The following is a 21299-nucleotide window of genomic DNA, read 5'->3' on the forward strand; positions in this document are numbered from 1 at the left end:
ATTGAGCTCGGTGTCTGCTGTGAATGATCAACCAGAAACAAGTATTCAGAAAGCTGTATAATAAAAAATCTAAATGTCATGCACTATTATGCACACTATGTGTGTTTTTGTGACCTCAGAGGCTTTTGTTTTTATTCACAAGGGTGTGTGTTTCTGTCTAAGTGTGTGTCTGCATTGTGCATTGTAATGACACTGAGATGTGTTGACTGAGAGTACCAGGCTGTCCCACTCATATTTTCCAACTTGGACAGCATTCAAAAGTGCCTCAATGCTTCCTTTGGTTTGGTTTGGTCTTGAATTACCATTGTAATTTATAGTTAAAATCTACCAGTTATGCTTGAAGCAAGGACTGAAAAATTGTCGCTGTATAATTTATAGGCTAAACATACACATTAAACTATTAAAATAGTTTATTATTACAGTCACCTGAATATCAATTTTCAGTTCAACAGGTTATGTCGAAAAGGTATGAAACACCAAATTGTTGCTATTTGTGGAAAGTAGGCCTACCTGACGAGTCATAAGAGGAAGACTTATTTTATTGATATTTTGTTTTCACTTTGTTGTACATTTCTCCATAAACCTCTGGTGTTCTTCGGTTATTTTGGACTCAAAGAAATTACGTAGGGCTCTACATATCGTCCACAATGATGCAGTATATCCAAAAGTATTAATTATGTCTGGAAAAAATGGTGTATAATTTAGGCTATAGGTGAATATTGTCTACAAAATATTAAAGAAGAAATATTATTGAAACACAAAATAGTACATTCGTTTAATTATTGAAAAAGGTTACGGTTATTGGCTTCGGTTTTGACCACCGATCACAAGTATGATCCCTAAGCTAAGTAACAGGAATACCAGAAGGTTAATCTTGTACTTTTGGTGTGAGAGGAGGCAGACACTGAGAAAAAAATCAAGGTAGAGGGAGAGCACAGAGATTATTTGCTTCAGTCAGTGAGTCTGTGCTTCCTGTCCTGTGATTGGCTACTGAGCGGCAGCCCGCGCCTGGCTCCTCCCCTACGGCATGCTGGTGTGAGTTGCTTATGTCGCTGTAGTGCAGAGAGAGAGGGGGAGAGAACAGAAACGAAAAGAGACTGTGCAAAACAGCCCCCCCCACCCCTCCTCTCCGGGAAATGGGTCTCAGGGTGATGAGTAAGGCAAGAAGCTCATGTATCGTTGGTGCATCTGAAGCTACACAGCTATGGAGGAAAGGTAAGACCCGAAATATAGACAGAAAAATAAAGAACAGCACAGATAGGGAAGCTGGTTGTTTTGCAGTGAGGGAAAGATGCGGCAGCATCTGCGATACACCAACGCACTATGTTTCCATGGGAAGCAAGAACGGGGGTGGGGTGGGAGCAGAGGAGGAGATGGATGCTCACATATGCACTGTGATGGAAGATATTACTGTTGCGTTCGCAGGCTTGTCTCTTTAGATCAAGTGTTTGTGATGCATGTAATTCATGAAGCCCTTCACTGTTCTTTTGAAGACTGAATATGCCTCATGCAATCATACAATATCAGGTATTTTTTTTAGAATGAAAGTGAATGTGTTGCATCTTTATGACAGGCCTCACGTATAGCAAAACTGCTACTTCTTTAGCTCTGCATCTAATCTAATATTCTGTTGATTTCATTTGTCACAGGCTTTCAAATATACTTAAATGTTTTTGCTGGCGGCTTCTGATGCACTGATTTAGCATGATGTCAATATATGCTGTGATCCTTGGCTTGAATTTAATCAGTTTACCATAAACACAGAAAATGAGACATTTGTCATTTGCCCTGAAATTTGCTTCACAGTATATTTGTATTAGACTATAGTATTTTGTAGTAGCACACTTAATAATAATATATATATATATATATATATATATATATATATATTATTATTATTATTATTATTATTACAGTAAAATATACAGTAGAAGTATACTATAAATATATAAAATACTTATTTAAAATATAATAAAATACTTGAAATATATCGTGCTTACCCAAATTAATTGGGTTCATGATTTGTAAAGCAGAAGAAATTATGCTTCTGTCTCTTAGAAATGTGAAGTAACATGTGGTTTTGAAATAGGAGGGGCACTTTCAATGAATAGGGAACACCAGTACCTTTTTCTGAAGCAATAGAGGCACAAATCTCATGCTTTTATAGAGAGAACCATTAGATTTTTTTTAAGATAAACTAGGCCTATTTCCTAAAATGGACTTTCTCGACTGCATCTGTATAGTGTAGTGTCTGTGTGTATGTGTGTAATATATATATATATATATATATATATATATATATATATATATATATATATATGTTCATTTAATGTTTAATGTTATTGCTGAAACTCAGATCAGGGTTTTAAACTGTGTGATGGAAGTACACGCATTCCTTCATGGCAGCTACCGCTCTGCGGCCAGGCTTTTGACTGCATCGCATCTCTATAATCCCTTTTTCCAACAGCCTAAGGACCATAGTTATACTGGGTTCTCTAAGGCCATGTTCAGACTACCATCAAAAATCCAATTTTTTACATATCAAGATTTTATCCATCCATATATATATATTTTTTCCCCAAATCTGATTCAAACCACATTTGGAGGTGGAGGTCAAACCACATTTGTCTTTTGCGTCACTCTTAATGCAACAAATGACAATAATTGCTGAATTCGGAACTGCATACTACTCTTACTATTTTCCCCACATCTTTCTATGCCAAAAATAGTTAGAGTAATATGCTAGTGTGCAGTTCCAAATTCAGCAAATGTCAAAACCGATGATGGAAATGCCGGAAGTATTCATACAGTGTTCAAACGGTATGTCCAAATATTTTGGCATTTTCCTGTGCAGAGGAGTTCTGCACCGCGACTTGACAGGGTGCTTATTTGGAGAGTGAGATGATGCACCTCCATTTTTCCTGCATCCGTTTTGATGGCCTTGTCACATACGTGGGTACGCCTACGTCGTTTACCAAAGCAGCCCATGCAGATAGGTTGGTTATGTCTGGACACACAAATCTTATTTGATCACTTGCAATTAATAGTGTGGATAGTCTGCCTGAAAAAAATCCGATTTGCTTGCAGTCTGAACATAGCCTAAGTTTTGCCTTAAAATTCGCGATTTCCATGAACAAAATCCAGGTCAGAGACTGGTTCTTGTCCAGTGCGGTCTGTGGCAGCCTCAGTGGTGTTTAGCAGAACCAGGACACATAACATGGAGCAACTCACTCTTCATCGTTTGGGCACCTTTAGCATGAACCCTGTGTCTTGTCATAAGGCATCTGGCATTCCTTACGCAGGCATGTTTTTTGAATATGACCATACAACTGATGGCCTTCCTACATTGTTCTTCAAGCCATACTGCAGTAAACCAGCTTCCTACTGCCTTTACCACAGTAGTTCATATAAATTATCCTCCTTTCTTGAGTATGTTTAATCTGAGTTAATCACCCCACCAGCAAATCATACAAAAGTATAGTGGTGGACCACAATATGTAATTTGGGTATCTTAACCATCTTCTGATTAAAGCAAACTGGGAGTGAAGTGGGAGTTTCTTATTTATACTTCCAGGCGTTTTCCCTAACCTAGACCATTTGTTTTTGCTTTTAATTGTTTCCAGACCAGGTTGCGGACAGTATTAGAATTGTATTTAAATACCATCTCCGATCACATGATCACATTTTCTGTTTCATATTGACTTGAAAGTTTGTTGTTAATCAAATTTATTTTCATAAAGGTCAACATGGTTTATTTCACATATGGTCATTTGCCTTTAAACCTACATTTGTAGGTTAATTACTGAATGAAAAAGAGGTTGATAATGACAGAATAAATACTGTTTACAAAAAAATTGTACCACAGATGTGTTTATTTCAGTTGATGTGTGCTTCACCAAGTGCAACTGAGAGAGTAACTTAAAAAAGTATCATGTTATTGTGTTATCTTTTTGATTAGGATTTCTCTAACTAAGGTTAGAGAAGTTTATGAAAAGCTAATAACAAATTAAATCATAAAAATGTATGATTGAAATAGATAATTAAAAAAAAAAAAAAAAAAAAAAAAAACTCGTACTAAAAAAGATTAAATATTTTATTTGTTACCATTAACCAACATCAGAGAACCGTGAAAGTGAATGTGTTGTTAAATTATTGAAATAATATTTGAGGGAACTTAAAGTAAATATTTTAGAGGTTCATTTGACAAAAAAAGTTTAAGAATCCCAGTTATAAATCAAAATAGCAATTCTGACGAACTTTTGTAGCAATGGCAGCTAAGCTACCAGGCTAATCGGTTAGCAGTAAGTTAAGGTAGCAAGTTATTCAGTTAGCAGTATGCTAATATAACAGATTAGTCGGCTAGCAGTAAGTTAAGGTAGCAAGTTATTCAGTTAGCAGTATGCTAATATAACAGATTAATCGGCTAGCAGTATGTTAAGGTAGCAAGTTATTCAGTTAGCAGTATGATAAGATAACAGATTAATCAAATGGCAATATGTTAAGGTAACAGGTTAAATGATTAGTATAAAAGCTAGTCAGCTAACCAGTTTGCTTGCAAGTGTCTTTGTGGGATGCTGAGTTTGACTATCAACATTTTCTGAAAGTTTAGCACCTCCATTCACTGAACACTATATTTCAGACCCTATTTTACACCATATTTGTGGGAAGTGCCAGCAAGTTTTTTTCTTTTTTATAGCTTTGTAACATGTAATGCTGACTGTGAAAGCTCATGATTATGACAAGTTAATGCATGTGCCATCATGAGAATGACATGCATTTTTTTTTTTTTTTGGCCTGCGAGCTAACAGGGAAACTATCGGGTGCTCTTGGATCTTCTGTCCAGAATGCATGAGCGATTTTACCCTGAGGAGATTCTGCTTCAGTAACTCTAAATAGTCCTTCACAAAATCGCTTGCTTGTCTTTGCCAGGATCCTTATGGTTCCTTGTCCTTTGTCATTATGATCTCTGAGATGGAAAGAGGGGCTCTGGTTCTAACACTGAGAGCTTTTTGTGATAGAAATAGCATTGTCTGAAGAGTAATGACATATGGGCAGCTCAGTTAGTATTCCATTTCCTTGTATTACATCATCACATGAACATTATCTTTTTTTTATCCGATTAAATTCCCCTGTGACCTCATTCCCATTCAGTTTTAATTCCCAAATAACTTTTTTTTAAATCAGTATTCACAAAAGTAGTTGTACAAGAAGTTTGTATAATTTTCTAGTGATTATTTCAGATACTATCACAACAAATTGCTTCCTTTGAGTATGAGTGCTTGTAGTTACTGATTCAAAGCTCAGAAAACTCAAAACATGATTGTGACCCTGTTCCAGTTACCTTTTCAATGAAATCTAAAAGCATTGTGGTCTGATGGCACCAGCTGTAATACAAAGCTTTTACAAAGATTTTTACATTTTTAGTCATTTAATTATGCTCTGCCTAAATTCCCATTAGTCTAAGCGAGTGTCTAGGATAAATCAGTAACAGAGATCATAGTGAACCTCAAAAAAAAGGACTTGTGTTTGTTTGTTCTTGCATTCGGCCCTGTCTGGGTCAGAATATTACAGCCTTCTGTAAATTATTGATTGAGTTAATGTGGCGAAGAGTAGTATTTCAGTACATTTCTAGCTCATTCTAGTTGCTTAATTTTTCAAAGCAGCTGGATTTAATGTTTTTTGCTCATTTTATTGTGGATTGTGGTAGTAAACACTACTTTTCAAAAGTTTGGGATCTGTAAGATTTTTAATATTTTAAAAAAAAAAGTATAAAAAAGTCACTTATGTTCACTAATCCTGCCTTTATTTGACCAAAAACACAGTAAAAACACTATATTGTGAAATATTATTACAATTTAAAATAAATGTTTTCTATTTTAATATCTTTTAAAATGTAATTTATTCCTGTGATAACATTTTCAGCATTACTCCAGTCTTCAGTGTCACATGATCCTTCAGAAATCATTCTAATAGAGAAACTTTTCTTATTATTATCAATGTTGAAAATGGTTGTAGTGTTTAACTTTTTTGTAGAAACTGTTATAATGTATACAGAATCCTTTGAAAAAAAATGCTGTTCTTTTGAATTCATCTGAATTGGAAACCTTTTGTAACATTATACATGTCTTTACTGTCACTTTTGTATAGATAGAGTCTAGTGGCAAAATGGACACACAATTTCACTTGAATTTTTATTGGCCCATCGTCTACATCTTGTTCCAATACACCACCAACTCACATTGCTTCTTCACAGAATTCAGATGATATAAACCAGTACCATAACATCCCTTCATGACATCAAAAGAGCCCTGCTAAAATGTGTTTAAAAATTCTTCAGCTATGAGACTGTGTTGCTCATTAACGTGCTTTGAGCACATAAATTGCAGAATGAGAAAATATTCATGGGACTGCAGATCTTGTGAATTGCCATCTTAGGTTACCATAGTAACCTGAAGGTCTCTGAATTTGTGTGTAACCCAGTTATTTTAACTCTATTTCCTGTTAAGTTAATTTGTTATGATATCATTGCAATGCCATGTTCGGACACGTACCATGGTGATATCGTGCATCGTGTACCTCAGATCTGGCCTGCTTTTCTATACTCTACAGAGTTTAGTTGTATGTGTAGCCTTCTCCATACAGTTTTGTGTTATGTTGCATTGTTTACTGTATATGTGTGTGTTTGTTTGTTTACTGTGTGTGTGTGTAATCTCTCTTTCTCTGTAGGGTCCAGTATCAAATGAGGGGAGACTGTGATTGGCCCCTGCAACCTGTGGTGTATTTGTGTCTACAGTGGATCAAATACACTTTCTTACCTTAATAATCTTCAGTTATATATAAGAACACACTCGCATGCACAACGCCTCAGCCTCATCTCTCTAAGGTGAGAAACACTTTCTTATTGGAAAATCAGACCAGATTTCTTCATATGTTAAATGTTTATGTTCTGCATGAAGTTGTGATCGTCTTTCCTATCATGACGTATATCTGAGTTAAACGGCTTCTTGAATGAGAAAAAAAAAATGTAGGGCACAGTGTTATTTTAGTTTTTATTTTAGTTTTAATATAGTTTTATTAATATTTTGAATTAGCATATATTTTTAGGTTTCATGTTAATTTTTATTAATTCCTCTATGTGCTTTTGTCATTTTTTTTTAAATATTGCTGTTTAAGTTTAATTTATTTTATTTCAGTTTTAGTTTTAGTTAGTTTTATTGTTTCCACTTAATAATTTTAATGCTACAACTTAAACTTTTTTTTAATTAATATTTATATTTTATTTTATTTCAGCTTTATTTCACTTAACAGAAATGTTTTTAATAGTTTTTTATAATAACCCTGGTCTATCAGGAATTGATTTCTTTTCATGGTGTCTGTTCTTAATAATTAGCAACATTTTCTTTTGCCGTTGCAAATATTAATATTACATTTTTTCTGTTTATATTTGTATATAGCCACTTGGAAAATAATAGGACAAATTTTGGCATGATTTTTAGAAATGCAATTTAGTCTTAGACATTCAGTTTTACTGTTTCTCCACCTTTCTTGGCATAGGCTTCACTATGGAAGCCTGTTTCCATCCCAGACTAAAAAATAGAAAAGGTAATAATGTGAAATATTGCTTAAAATAAGAAATACAATCACAGTTGTGAGATATAGTCACAATTACAAAATTTAAAGTTTAAATTGTTAGATATGAGTGATTAAACTACTTTCTCCACAAACAATGTGCCATCATAACTCTTACTTCAGGATGTCCCAAAACATTTTCCTCCTGTTTTAGGTTTGTGCTTTCTGCATCCTTGTATTGTGGGTGCAGTTACACCTTCCAACCGCATGGAGGCGCAGCAGGCTTCTCCTGATAGCAGCAGTGAGGAATGTACTGTACTAGAGGCTCTGCCTGGCAAGGGAACAGCACTAATTTGCTCTCAACACAAAGGAAAAGTGAGACATCTTTCAATACACACATACGCATAAACAGACACACACACCACAGAATGACTGCACAGATGGTTTAACGTCTCACAGGCAGTGTATTTCCCACGAGCATAAGCTTTCTGTCCCAAATAAACAAGTGTACCCTGATCTCAGCTGGTTACTCTATAAATATCATAAGTTGAAAGATGCAGCGAAGTGTCCTCATAGGGAAGGGAACATTTAGGATGACTGTTCCCATGTTAGGTACTAATCACAATTTGCATAATACATTTTTTTTGAAGTTTGAGAATGTAAAGTTATTTATTTATATTAGGACATGTAGCACCTGAAATTGATTCTAAATATTCTCGGAAAAGATAATGAGCTTCTGTTCAAGCATGACATGACAAAACTATTCCGAAGGAAGGATCAATGGAAAGGCCATCACAGTAAATAGAATGGGTTTTGTGCTTTTTATTTAGTCAGATTGATTTTGGTATCATTGACTGCCACTGCATAGCAGTCATCTAGAATAGTGCTTCACTCTTATGGCTTTTTCAATAACCAATACTTGGAGAACATATGGCAGCTTTATTTAAGCAATATCAAATGAAAACGGTTCCAAAAGAAGACTTTTCTGACCTTTGGTCTCCACTGTGTATGTTTTATGTGTATATGTATTTATACATAACATACATGGGAAATTGAATAAACATTTAATTTACGAATGGGGAATTTTAATAGCATAACATTTAATAACATTTTAATTTGTTATTGTTAACAATAACAAATTGTTTATAATACAAATGTCAATAACAATTTGTTATTGTTAACAATAACAAAGAACATTTAGAATAGAAATAATTGTACAAATTTATGTGTGTGTATGTGTGTATAAGTGTATATATATATATATATATAAAAAATACACATTTATTTTTTGTCAAATACAGTTTTTTGTACAGTATTTTTTGTCAAATACAGTTACACTTGTCTGTTGCCTGGCTACCATTTTCTCTGTAGCTGGCTAATCACTCTATTTGAGCGCCATAAACACAAATTAACAATAAAACTGAAAGAAATATCTGATCATCCTCCATAACGCGGTCGTTATTTACAGCTCATATCATCAGTAAACTGTTGCATTAACAAGGCAACGACTGGCGCTTTTGTATTACATTCCAAAGAGCGGCCATTATCAGCCTCACAGTGGAAAATGAAACGTAACCGTACCAACTGGCCTGGATTGGCACAAAATGGAACAGTTATGCAATGAGAACCATTCGGCCTGATGGTGGAAAAGCGGATAAAGAACATTTTTAAGGTGGTTTTAAATTTCTGCATTAATACAAAGTTCTGTCATGAAACTCTAGATGGCGCAGCCTTATAAGTCCTTAACTCAATTTGCTTGTAATCACATCATTCTCTATAGGGCACAAGCTGATTAATTCCTGCTGTATCAGTAGCCAATGAGCTTGTTGCTCAACTTTCAAATACTTGGTCAGCATTTTCTGTAGCAGTTGCAGCGCCCCTTTCTGAAACCCTCCACCTTCCCCAGCTCCACCTGTATAGATCTGCTACGGGTAATTCATGTATGCTGTTTTGCACAGCAAATTAATTTTTTTATAAATGCTCACAGCAACGTCATGCATTTATAGACAGTACCAAGTCCTGTACATGCTCTGCAGCAGCAATAACAGCAACAACAGCGTAGCAGATCTGTTCCGCCAAGACCAAACATATTAACATTGTCATATCCATTACCATGCCAGACACTCCGAGAGTTGTCATGACAGAACTTTTATGTGCTGTTTTCAGGTGTCTGCACTGTACTGTTTGGCATGTGAGAATGCAGTATGTGAGGACTGTATGAATGAAGAACATGTTGAACACCCCACTGATTCACTGGAAAATATTGTGGACCAACAACTAGCGGCACTGCAGGACAGAGTGGATTCAGCTAAGAACAGGTGAGCCCATGATGCCCATCCTGTTATTCTCAGTACAGTAAAATAAATAGACTTCAAGACTTACAAATAAGAAGAGCCACGCAAAATAACCCTGGTGTATTTATTATATATATATATTTTTATAACGCTTTCACATGCCAATAAGATCAATTTAGCTACACATTTTACCATATGGCATAAGGAAAAAATCCCATCACCTAATTGCTTGATTCATTAAGTGATTGCTTAGTGATTTACTATTGATGTCTTCAGTAATGGTTGATAGATGAATAGACAGATGAATGGATGGTTAATGGACCTATTTAACTAACTTACAGGCTTCCTCAGATAAGAGAAGCAGTTCAGAGTTTGAGAGACATTCTGCAGCAGTTGAACACTCAGCGGAGCTCCATAGAGGAAGACATCCACTCCTCCTTCAGCGAGCTGCACAAAACTCTCGATACGCGCAAGAGCGTCCTGCTCATGGAGCTGGAAGTCACTTATGGACTAAAGCAGAAGGTTTGTTTGCAGTACACAGGAGGCACACAGCTGATTTCAATAGAGTTTGGTGTTTGCATGTTGCTATAGATAACAGCATCCCTTATGGAACAAAAATATATGGGAATATACTGCAAAATATAATGCGATATATTACATAATACATTTCTATATATGAGAAACTAGTGCTTATATTTTTCAATATACTGCAATATATGCATTGACCATGTATGGCTATATATTAATACATATAAAATATGTATAAATGAAGACAACAAATAGCATTACATTCATAAAGTTTTATCCTTTATTGTGTACATATATTGCACATACATGTTCCCATATAAATGTGAATGTATTGTACACACATATATACACACATTCATGGAATGAGTTACAATCAGTGGTTACAACAGACTTCTAGTTCCCAGCATGCTTTGCTTCTGACTGTTAAAGGAGAGTAAATGTTAAAATTGCTATTGTATAAAAAAGTGCTATTTCATTTGGTTTGCTCAATATTGATATCGGAATTTAAAAGGTTTTTTTGGTATGTGTGAGTTTTTGGGGTTACCATTCTGCTGAAGAGTAGAGCCTGTGGTGAGGTTTATGATTGGCTGACTACATTAAGACTATAATAACTTTATTTAAAAAGTAATGGCTGTGCATGCTATAGCACAGTGATAGTCTCTTTGGTAGAAACTTTAGTACATGCAGGTGTGCTTTTGTTAACTAACTTGAAAATATGAAACATTTAAAATGTCAATAATTATAAAATATAAAAAAAATGTGTTACATAATATATTTTACCATATATATGTTTATACTGCATGAGTAAATATATCTGCAATATATTATGCATGCAGTACCATATCTGATCACATATAAATCTATATATTATGAAGTATATTACTGAATATAAAATTACATACATTATGATATATTAGTAAATATACTATCACATATTTTTCAATATATGAAAAGCGGCAATTCCTTATGTATTATTCAATATATTGTAATATATTTATGCAATATATTTTTTCTGTATATTTTCAAATATACTGTTAAATCATGTAATATATTGATCATTCATATATAGGTAAATATATTTTCTTTCCATAAGGGATGATACTCTAATAAGCTTTAAAATACATGCTTTGCACAAATATTGATGGCAAAGCTGAATTTTCAGCATCATTGCTCATGATCCTTCAGAAATCATTCTAATATGCTGATGTATCTTAATTATGCCGCCTATCTTTTGAAGCATCTCTTTCATTTCATTTTGTGTATCCAAAAGGTTTTGCAGGCTCAGTTGGACACTCTTCTGAAGGAGGAAGCTGCCATCAACTATAATTGCAGCCTGACCGGCGAGGCCCTGGACGGGGGAAACAAGGCTGTGGTTTTGCAGACCCATAAAGACGTAGGAGAGAGACTGAGTGACCTGGCCAGCCAGGGCCTTCCTCTTCAGCCTGAGGAGAACGACCAGCTGGATCTCATGATGGAGATCGAAGGGCTTCGCAAGTCCATCCACAACTTGGGCACTATCGTCACCACCAATGCCGTGGCCAGTCAGACCGAGGCGTCTGGGGAAGGTCTGGAACAGTGTGTTGTGGGCCAGCCGGCATCTGTCATCATAACCACAAGGGACAAGGCTGGAGGACTGTGCAAGACGGGTAACGCCATCATCTCAGCAGAAGTCTGCACGCCGGATGGAAGTGTTGCAGATGGCGAAATTGTGGACCATAAAAATGGAACATATGAATTCCAATATACGGTGAAGAAAGAGGGCAATTTTAGTCTAGCACTGAGACTTTATGATCAGCATATTAAAGGAAGCCCCTTCCAGTTAAAGGTCGCATGCTCTCCGGATGATTCTCCAACCACCACCACTGCAGCCAATGCTGCATCCACGGGGTCCAGCGATGGTGGGGCGCGGAAACGGAGCGCCAAGTCCCCAGGGAGCAGAAGCCGGCAGAAGGGTGTCAGACGGGGAGGAAGCTTGTTCAGCACCCCAAAAAAGAAAGTGAACCCGATCGAGGACGACCTCATTTTTAGAATAGGTACTTGCAGTAAAAGGCGCGTTCACACCAAGTGATAGTAGAGTCCACACCAAAACTATAATGATAACGGCACAGAGAAACGATCCAGCTAATGAACGATAAAAACATTGACAGCCAATTAGAATCCACCTGACTTTAAAGAGCTGGAGCATTTAAAGCGACAGACGACATAAACTGCAGCTTGTGCTTAGAATAAACAGAACTATATCCGTCCACAGGCATGGACGCAAATATAGTTATCATTATAGTTATCGTTCTTGGTGTCAACGGGCCTTAATAGATGTGGTTTGTTAAATCCTAAACTTCTAACTTCTTTTACCCCGTTGAAAACACCAACAGCTAGTTTTACTGGCACTTCTAGACTAATACCAATCCGGTGTAATTTCAGTATCATTGATATATTTATCTCAATATTAGATTTTATATTTATATTTTCTATATATGCTGTTTTAATTCATTTTTATTTATTGGTTTTAGTTTGTTATTTTTGTTCTTCATTATACTAAACAAAAATGAGAAATTTTGCTTTGACAAGCTGAACAATAAGTTTTTTGTAATATTTTTATTTCAGTTAACTTTTGTCTTCAAATAAAATGTTTTTTTATTTTTAGTTTTAGTTAACAATAATAATCTTCCTCCAAATTAGTACGTTTTTGAAAGAAGTCTCACCAAAGCTGCATTTACTTGATTAAATATACAGTAAAAAAAAAACAGTGTTTAAAATAATTGTCTTCTATTTTAATATATTTTAAAATGTATTTTATTTCTGTAATGGCAAAGCTGAATTTTCAGCATCATTACTCCAGTCTTCAGTGTCACATGATCCTTCAGAAATTATTGTAATATGCTGATTTGCTGCTAAAGAAATATGTCATATTGTTATTAATGCTGAAAACAGTTGTGCTGCTTAATATTTTTGTGTAAACCATGATATATTTTTTCAGGATGCTTTGATGCATAGAAAGTTCAAAATAACAAAAAAAATCTTACTGCCCCCAAACTTTTGACCATAAACTAGCTTAGACAAGCATGGAAATTCATGCTAACATGCATATTTTTTTTTACCTCATCTAACCGTTATAAATAACCCTGAATAAATGCAGAAGAATATTTTTAGGTGACGTTTAGGTTACATGACCTAAAATTAAAAATAAATAAATCCCTGGCATAACCACCTAGCAACACTCTTGCAACCATCAAACCACACACATTTTCTCAAGAAAATGTTCAAGTAAAAGTCAAAAAAAGTTTTTAATCTTTTAAAGACTTAATCTTTACAGTATTAATCTTCTCAAAGTACTTCGGCTGTTCTGTTATCTTCAGCTCAAGTCTTTTACATAACATCTGTTGGTTTCTTAGGAACAAAAGGGAGGAATAAAGGAGAGTTCACTAACCTCCAAGGAGTAGCAGCTTGTTCAACAGGAAAAATCTTAATTGCTGACAGTAACAATCAGTGTGTGCAGGTAAGAAAGCTCTGTCGTCATAATTTTCAAACATGGAAGCTCCAAGTACTGTACAGTATATACAGTATTGATACAGATAACTGAACTGAATTCTCTTTTGATCAGATATTTTCAAATACGGGAGAGTTTCAAAGCCGGTTCGGGGTACGTGGCCGGTCACCGGGGCAACTGCAGCGGCCCACTGGAGTAGCTGTGCATCCAAATGGGGACATCATTATCGCTGACTATGACAATAAGTGGGTTAGCATCTTCTCTAGTGAGGGCAAATACAAGGTCAGTTATATTTAGTTAGTACGGACAAGCACATTTAGAATTTGCTGTGCAAATGCCTTGAAATGCCTGCTTCTTGTCTTTGAAATTACACTTTTTTTGATGATGTTGTTCTGATTTTCTGAAGGCCAAGCTGGGCTCAGGAAGGCTGATGGGACCAAAGGGAGTGTCTGTGGACCAGAATGGTCATGTTATCGTTGTGGACAACAAGGCTTGTACGGTTTTCATCTTCCAGCCCAGCGGGAAACTCGTCACTAAGTTTGGCAGTCGGGGAAACGGCGACAGACAGTTTGCAGGTAGGTACATATCTACAGCAGTGAAGACAAACACTTGATGAAGGGTTGCAGACTGCATTGTAACATGCAGATGCAAATTTTATATTTGATTGAATTATTCAATGTCATCATGTAATCATTCAATGGTTCTGTATGAATTTAACCTAGCCCTTTATTTCCATGTAGGCCCACACTTTGCAGCAGTCAACAACAACAATGAAATAATCATCACAGACTTTCATAACCACTCTGTTAAGGTAAGCTTAGCATGCTGTTTTCTAACATTGTTGACCCTCTAACTATCATAGCTTGGACATTCTATAGAAAAATTATTTTATCTCAGAATTATTATTATTATTATTAATAATAATGATAATAATAGCATTAAAACTAATATAAATAAAAAATATAAATCAAAATAAAAAGTAGTATCAGATTAAAATCAGTGTTGTCAAACGATTAATTGTGATTAATCACATCCATAATTAAAGTTTGTGTTTACAAAATATATGTGTGTGTACTGTGTATATTTATTATGTATATATAACTAGACACACATACATGTATATCGCCAAGTCGCCATTATGCGTCGGCATGTTTCTACAGCAGCCCTAACGCTGCATTCACACGGGGCGTCGGCGTTAATGCTTGACGGAGGGCGTGTCTGAAGCTTGTGTTGACACGACCGTTATAGAGATAACAACCAGTCACATTACTTTCCGGTGTTGCCTGAACGCAATTGGCTAGCGACTGCTCTAGAGTGTTTGCATAAGGCGATCTGATTGGCTGACGCCTGCGTTGGCGCTTGAAAAGTTGGGAAATCTTCAACTTCTGCCGCTTGCAACGCGAGTGAAGCGACGCGACAGAACCCACAAATCAGTTCGGCAACGCATGACGTCACCCATTCAAAGTAAACGAGAAGCGTTAACGCCAACGCCCCGTGTGAATGCAGCGTAAACGGACTCTACAGAGTGCGTTTAGTCACTATGTTGTTCTTCTTCTAAATCATTTTGTGTTATTAGAGGCAGCTTGCATCGTCACCACGTTGAATACGCACAAAGTAGTAGTGGTAGTAGTAGTCGTCTGGTTTATTTGGACGACTACTACTACTACTACTCTTTGTTAGAAGTAGGAAGAAACCTCATTGCTTTACACAAGCTACTCTCTGCTCTCTCAGAGGACGACATGTCGGCCAGACGGCCACCGTAGCTTCTCCGAAAGGGAGGGGTGCGAGGGGTGTGCGCCGTTAGTTGCAGTTTTCAACCTCACCGCTAGATGCCGCTAAAATTTACACACTGCACCTTTAAATAACATTGTTTTACAGATTTATTGCAACACTTCTGATTGACACTAGAGGGTGATACAGTTGATTGGAAATTAAACATTGCTTAAAGAAAAAGGCTAGATTTATTTTCTGTCTGCCAATAATCTGGTTACAAAAAACATGAGGAACAAAATCTCAGAATAGAAGATTGTTGAGTGATTGAATTACTCTGTGTGATTCTCCAGGAACTAACCATAAGCTATCACAAATATTTCCATGATGTTACATGAACGAAAGACTGTACTTGTTGCCTTTTGTTCCTAATGTATATTCTGTACTGCATATAATGTTCTTATGTCATGTTATTTTATAATATTACTTTATACTCTCTTATAGGTGTTTAATGCAGATGGTGAATTCTTGCTCAAATTTGGCTCAAACGGTGAAGGCAACGGCCAGTTCAATGCTCCCACAGGCGTTGCTGTGGATGTCAATGGGAACATTATTGTGGCAGACTGGGGAAACAGTCGGATACAGGTAATGAATTGTTGTGAAGTCGTTTATTAACTTTGAGAGACACAATACTTGCAGGGCCTAAAATTAACACTCACCAGTGGCGATTTTTACTAGCATTTGGTGCTTGGCGAGTGTTAATTTTAGGTATAAAACTCACCAGTTGGCCAGTAACATTTTTAGGAATTCTTACACTGCATGAACGCGATCAAACATGAATGACGCTCGGGACAGTTGACTGGCCAGCACTGCATCGCCACGAAAGTTTAATCCTTGACAATTTAAATATTAAAGCGCAAGAAGGTGCGAAATGGAGCTCATTTTGTTACACGCGCTCTGTGTGGGAAGTTTTGTGTGCGCACACATCTGAAGTGCAACCAGAAAGCCCCGTCTCAGACATCAAGCAAATACTAAACTGAGCTCTTTCAGGTCTTCTTGCATTTGAGCGGACAAATTCACACAAAATTATGTCAAAAAATAGCGAGTATCTTAATAAACATAGTCGGTTATATGAAGTGAACGTAAACAGTTGAGAAACTAAATGCATGTGCACAGTATCAGTATATTAGATCCGTGCATTCGCTCTTAAAGTGACAGCAGCCTAATGTTCCTGCTGCTGTCTGATTTTAATGTTAACCAAACAATACCAGACAAAGAAAAAATCACTTACTGCTCTTGACTGTTATTTTGTAACTTAAATAAGAATTGGTAACACTTTGCAATAAGGTTCATTAGTTAACAATAGTTAACTACATTAGTTTATTAGTTTATAACAGCATTTATTAATCTTTGTTAATGTTAATTTTTACTAATACATTATTAAAATCAAGAGTTGTATGTTAACATTAGTTAATGCACTGTGAACTAACACTGTGACCCCCCTTTTGAATGGTAGTGTATATAGTTGTCTCTTTAAAATGTTCACCTATAAACATTTTTCAGCAATGTTCAGACACTAAAATGACAATACGAAACAGATAAATAAATGCTTACAACACAGAACATTTAAAAATGTCATTCAGAAAACATTCTCATTCTCAGGTGTTTGACGGAAGTGGATCGTTCCTGTCCTACATCAACACCGCTGCCGACCCTCTCTACGGGCCGCAGGGTCTCGCTTTGACCTCGGATGGCCATGTTGTGGTGGCTGATTCTGGGAACCACTGCTTCAAAGTGTACCGCTACCTGCAATGACTTCAGAGGGACTGGAAAAAGAATCAAAGTCAAACTGTATGTGTCCAAATCTTGCACTTAATGTGATGAAATGGTATTCTCCCTCCTTGGTTTTCACATCTTTTAGTGTTTGTTATTATTGTCGGATTACCCTCACAGAAGACTAAAGCTTGTTAACACTATTTATGGGATGCCTTGAAATGCCTTTGCCAAACCTCCACACACTACACTGTGGAAATACTGAGACATCAGAATGCATTGGTGAGTGTACTACCTAAGCTGAAAACTCTGCTCTTATGTGCTGCATGTGGGAACCATGCATGCGCCGCCACCTTTTGGACACATCCGAGTCCCATCTGACTTCTAGGATGCTATTAGAACACTATCTCAACACTTTTATGAACCTTTTGATGAGGAAACGTTTAAGAGATACTCATAACTCATGCAGCCAAGAGAGCAGACAGCGATATCTCACTGACTTCAAGCTTTAGCATTCCCTCTTTGACCATTTGGCTCCATTGTTAATGCATCTTACAGTTGACTAATACACTACCAGTCAAAAGTTTGGAATAATTACAAAGTCTCTTATGCTCACAAAGGCTGCATTTATTTGCTCAAAAATACTGTAAAAATATTTTGGAATATTATTACAATTTAAAATAACTGTTTTGTATTTGAATATGTTGTAAAATGTAATTTATTCCTGTGATGCAAAGCTGAATTTTCAACATCATTCCTCCAGTCTTCAGAAATCATTCTAATATGCTGATTTTGAACTTAAGAAACATTTCTTATTATAATCAGTGTTAATTGCGACTTTTTTTCTCAGAATTGTGATATAAAGTCGCAATTGCGAGTTATAAAATCAGAATTGTAAGATATAAACTCACAATTGCATTATAAAGTCCAATTCTGAGGAAAAAAAAAGATTTTTTTTTCTCACAATTCTGACTTTATAACTCACAATTGCAACTTTATATCACACAATTCTGAAAAAAAGTCAGAACTGCTAGTTTATATCTCGCAATTCTGACTTTATAACTCGCAATTGAGTTTATATCTCACAATTATGACTTTATATCTAGCAATTCTGACTTTATAACTTGTAGTTGCAACTTTGTATCACGCAATTCTAAAAAAAAAAATTGCTAGTTTATAACTCACAATTCTGACTTTATAACTGGCGATTCTGAGAAAAAAGTTAGAATTACATTTTTTTTATTCAGTGGTGGAAACAAGCTTTCATAAAAACATTTTTTTTTTTACAGAAATTACCACTTAACACTTAATCAGCAAGGATGCATCAAATGGTTCAAGTGATAGTAAAGACATTTAATGTTGCAAAAATTTATATTTCAAATACATGCTGTTTACTGAATTTTCTATTTGTCAAAGAATCCAGAACAAATAAAGTTTTCAACATTGATAATAATAAAAACCATTATTAGATGATAATTAAGCAGCAAATCAGTATATTAGAATGATTTCTGAAGGATCATGTGACACTGAAGACTGGAGTAATGGTAATGAAAATTCAGCTTTGCATCACATGAATAAATTACATTTTAAAACAAATTAAAACAGAAAACAGTTCTTTTAAATTGTAATAATATATCATATTACTTTTTACTGTATATTTGATCAAATATATGCAGCCTTGGTGAGCATAAGACACTTATTAAAAACATAAAAAAAAGAAAAAAGATTATTCCAAACTTTTGACCGGTAGTGTAGGCCCGATTATAGCTTCACAAACGCTGGTCATATTCCATCCGTGTCTATTTAATTCATTGATCAGTGCAACTGCAATAAGCCAACTTACAGTGTGGAATTGAAACATCACCAATAGCATTTGAAGCATTTGTCCTGTGTAATGACATACTGTGTGGACGTGTGTAAGAGACTAACAGTAGATTACACAACGCACTGTTGCCTTGCATACCTATAGAATAAAACTAGCAGCGTACGGCTCTTTATTTAGAACATATTAGGACTCTCTATTTTCCTTACGAATACTATTAAAAACTGGAAATATCTATATATTTGTGTATTTATCGTAAATAATGTTTCAGAGAAAAGAAGTTTGGGTTTCAAATGCAAACGTAGTTAAAAGCCAAACATTTCCATTGATTTTGATTTGTCCATTATTCTCTGGTGTATCCCAGGATTCTTAGAGGCATGATTCATAAGTAGTAGTAGTGATGTCATACAAATTTCTGCAGAACTCACTGGCAATAGTCTTTCATCATCAATACAACGCAAAGGTCATTTTTATGTTTTTGCTTTTATATTCAAATTCCAGAATGTGTTCGTTGTTGTTTTGATTTGGTACAGTAAGTCTGTACTGTAAATTATGCATATGATTTAATGTGCTGATTTGCTTTATTTTCTGTATATAAGGATTGTATGTAAAGAATGTTTTGTATGTTCATCAAAAAAGAATTTTACTTGAATGTTGTTTTATGTCTGTACAAAAAAAAAAAAAAAATCAGCCTTAACATTTACATCATGCAACATTTTACATTGTTTTCACTTTACTGATAAAAAGGGTTTCAGTAGTATATTTCATTTCATTTAGTTTATTTTTTGATGTGTGCCTGTTTACGACTTACAACGATAATCCTGCTTGGACTGTGTTGATTTTTCTAATATTGCTATCACGTCATATCATTATCATGCTAATGTACAGCGCATTAAAAAGTGACTTTGGAAAAGCTTGTTGTCCTGTTTTAAAAACAAACAATTTTTTTTTTTAAATAAGTGCAAAGCATGATAAATATGACTTCATTCATTTGTTACTTTAAATTCTAAAGATTTTCTATTGGCACTAAAATAGTCAATGTTTTGGCTAATATTACCTTGAAAGAAAAACAACTGAACAACAGGTCTAGAAAATTCTTTGAAAGAAGCCTCTTTTGCTTAACAAGGCAGCATTTCATTGATCAAAAATACTGTAAAACAGTAATATTGTAAAATATATTAATATTTATATATTAAAATAACTTTTTAATAGGCTAAAATTTAGCCTAATTTATTACTGAGAAGGCAAAGCTGAATTTTCAGCATTACTACAGTCTTCAAGTACCACATGATCCTTCAGAAATCATTATAAAATGCTGATTTGGTGCTCAAGAAACAAATAATTATTAATGTTGAAAAAGGTGTGCTGCTTAAAGGGGTAGTTGATTATGATCTCACTATTTTAACTTTAATTAGTGTGTAATTTTGCTATTAGAGCAAAAACAACGTCTGCAAAGTTACGACACTCAAAGTTCAATGTAAAGGGAGATATTTTCTTTTACAGAAATAACTTTTTAAGAACTACAAAAACAGCTTAGGGACTACAACGAGCTTCTTCCCGGGTTAGTGACATCACTAACCCTAAAATTTACATAAACCCTGCCCCTGAGAACACACAACAAAGGTGGTGAGGCCATGTTGGGCTGCTTTAGAGAAGAGGAAGAGTTGTTGTAGTAGAGTGTTGTTGCCATGCTGTCATTTTACGCCTGACTGCTTCACAAACGAGGGTCAATTCAACGCTGGATTTGCACAAAAGATTAACATGACGGCACATGCTAGTCGATGAGTTGAATCAACTCCACAGCAATTACATAAATTTATCCACTAACCGTTCAGAAACATCCAGATGCTTTCTAAAAGTTGTAACTTCTTCCTGAGTCTCTCCATCAGTGTCCGACTTTTTTCGGTTTGAACAATGTAAGGCTGAACACCACTACTGACAATCCTCATTTTGGCTGCGTGAGATTCTTTAGCTTTGTTGTTGTTGAGCAACCGAAGCATGAGCTGTTAAAGCTCCGCCCTCTTCTGGAAAGTGGGCTGGGAGCAGCAGCTCATTTGCATTTAAAGGGACACACACAAAAAACGGCATGTTTTTGCTCACACCCAAATAGGGGTAA

The 21299-nt window shown here is 35.5% G+C and overlaps 1 protein-coding gene across 2 annotated transcripts; it reads left to right on the forward strand.

The window, feature by feature from the left end:
• Positions 1 to 1051: 1051 nt before the first annotated feature.
• On the forward strand, positions 1052 to 20096 carry trim2b (tripartite motif containing 2b). 2 transcript variants are annotated; one of them, XM_051911188.1, is made up of 13 exons: positions 1052 to 1215; positions 6727 to 6883; positions 7555 to 7602; positions 7784 to 7944; positions 9736 to 9887; positions 10205 to 10385; positions 11662 to 12424; positions 13784 to 13887; positions 13993 to 14160; positions 14285 to 14453; positions 14619 to 14689; positions 16093 to 16233; positions 17251 to 20096. In XM_051911188.1, the coding sequence occupies exons 3-13, from the start codon at positions 7563 to 7565 to the stop codon at positions 17401 to 17403; spliced, it is 2103 nt and encodes a 700-aa protein (XP_051767148.1). In that variant the 5' UTR covers positions 1052 to 1215; positions 6727 to 6883; positions 7555 to 7562; the 3' UTR covers positions 17404 to 20096. The 2 variants fall into 2 exon arrangements, with proteins under 2 accessions (XP_051767148.1, XP_051767222.1); XM_051911262.1 differs by lacking the exon at positions 7555 to 7602.
• The last annotated feature ends 1203 nt before the right edge of the window (positions 20097 to 21299 follow it).

The sequence above is a fragment of the Ctenopharyngodon idella genome, chromosome 1 (assembly GCF_019924925.1).
Source record: "Ctenopharyngodon idella isolate HZGC_01 chromosome 1, HZGC01, whole genome shotgun sequence".
Lineage (NCBI taxonomy): Eukaryota > Metazoa > Chordata > Actinopteri > Cypriniformes > Xenocyprididae > Ctenopharyngodon > Ctenopharyngodon idella.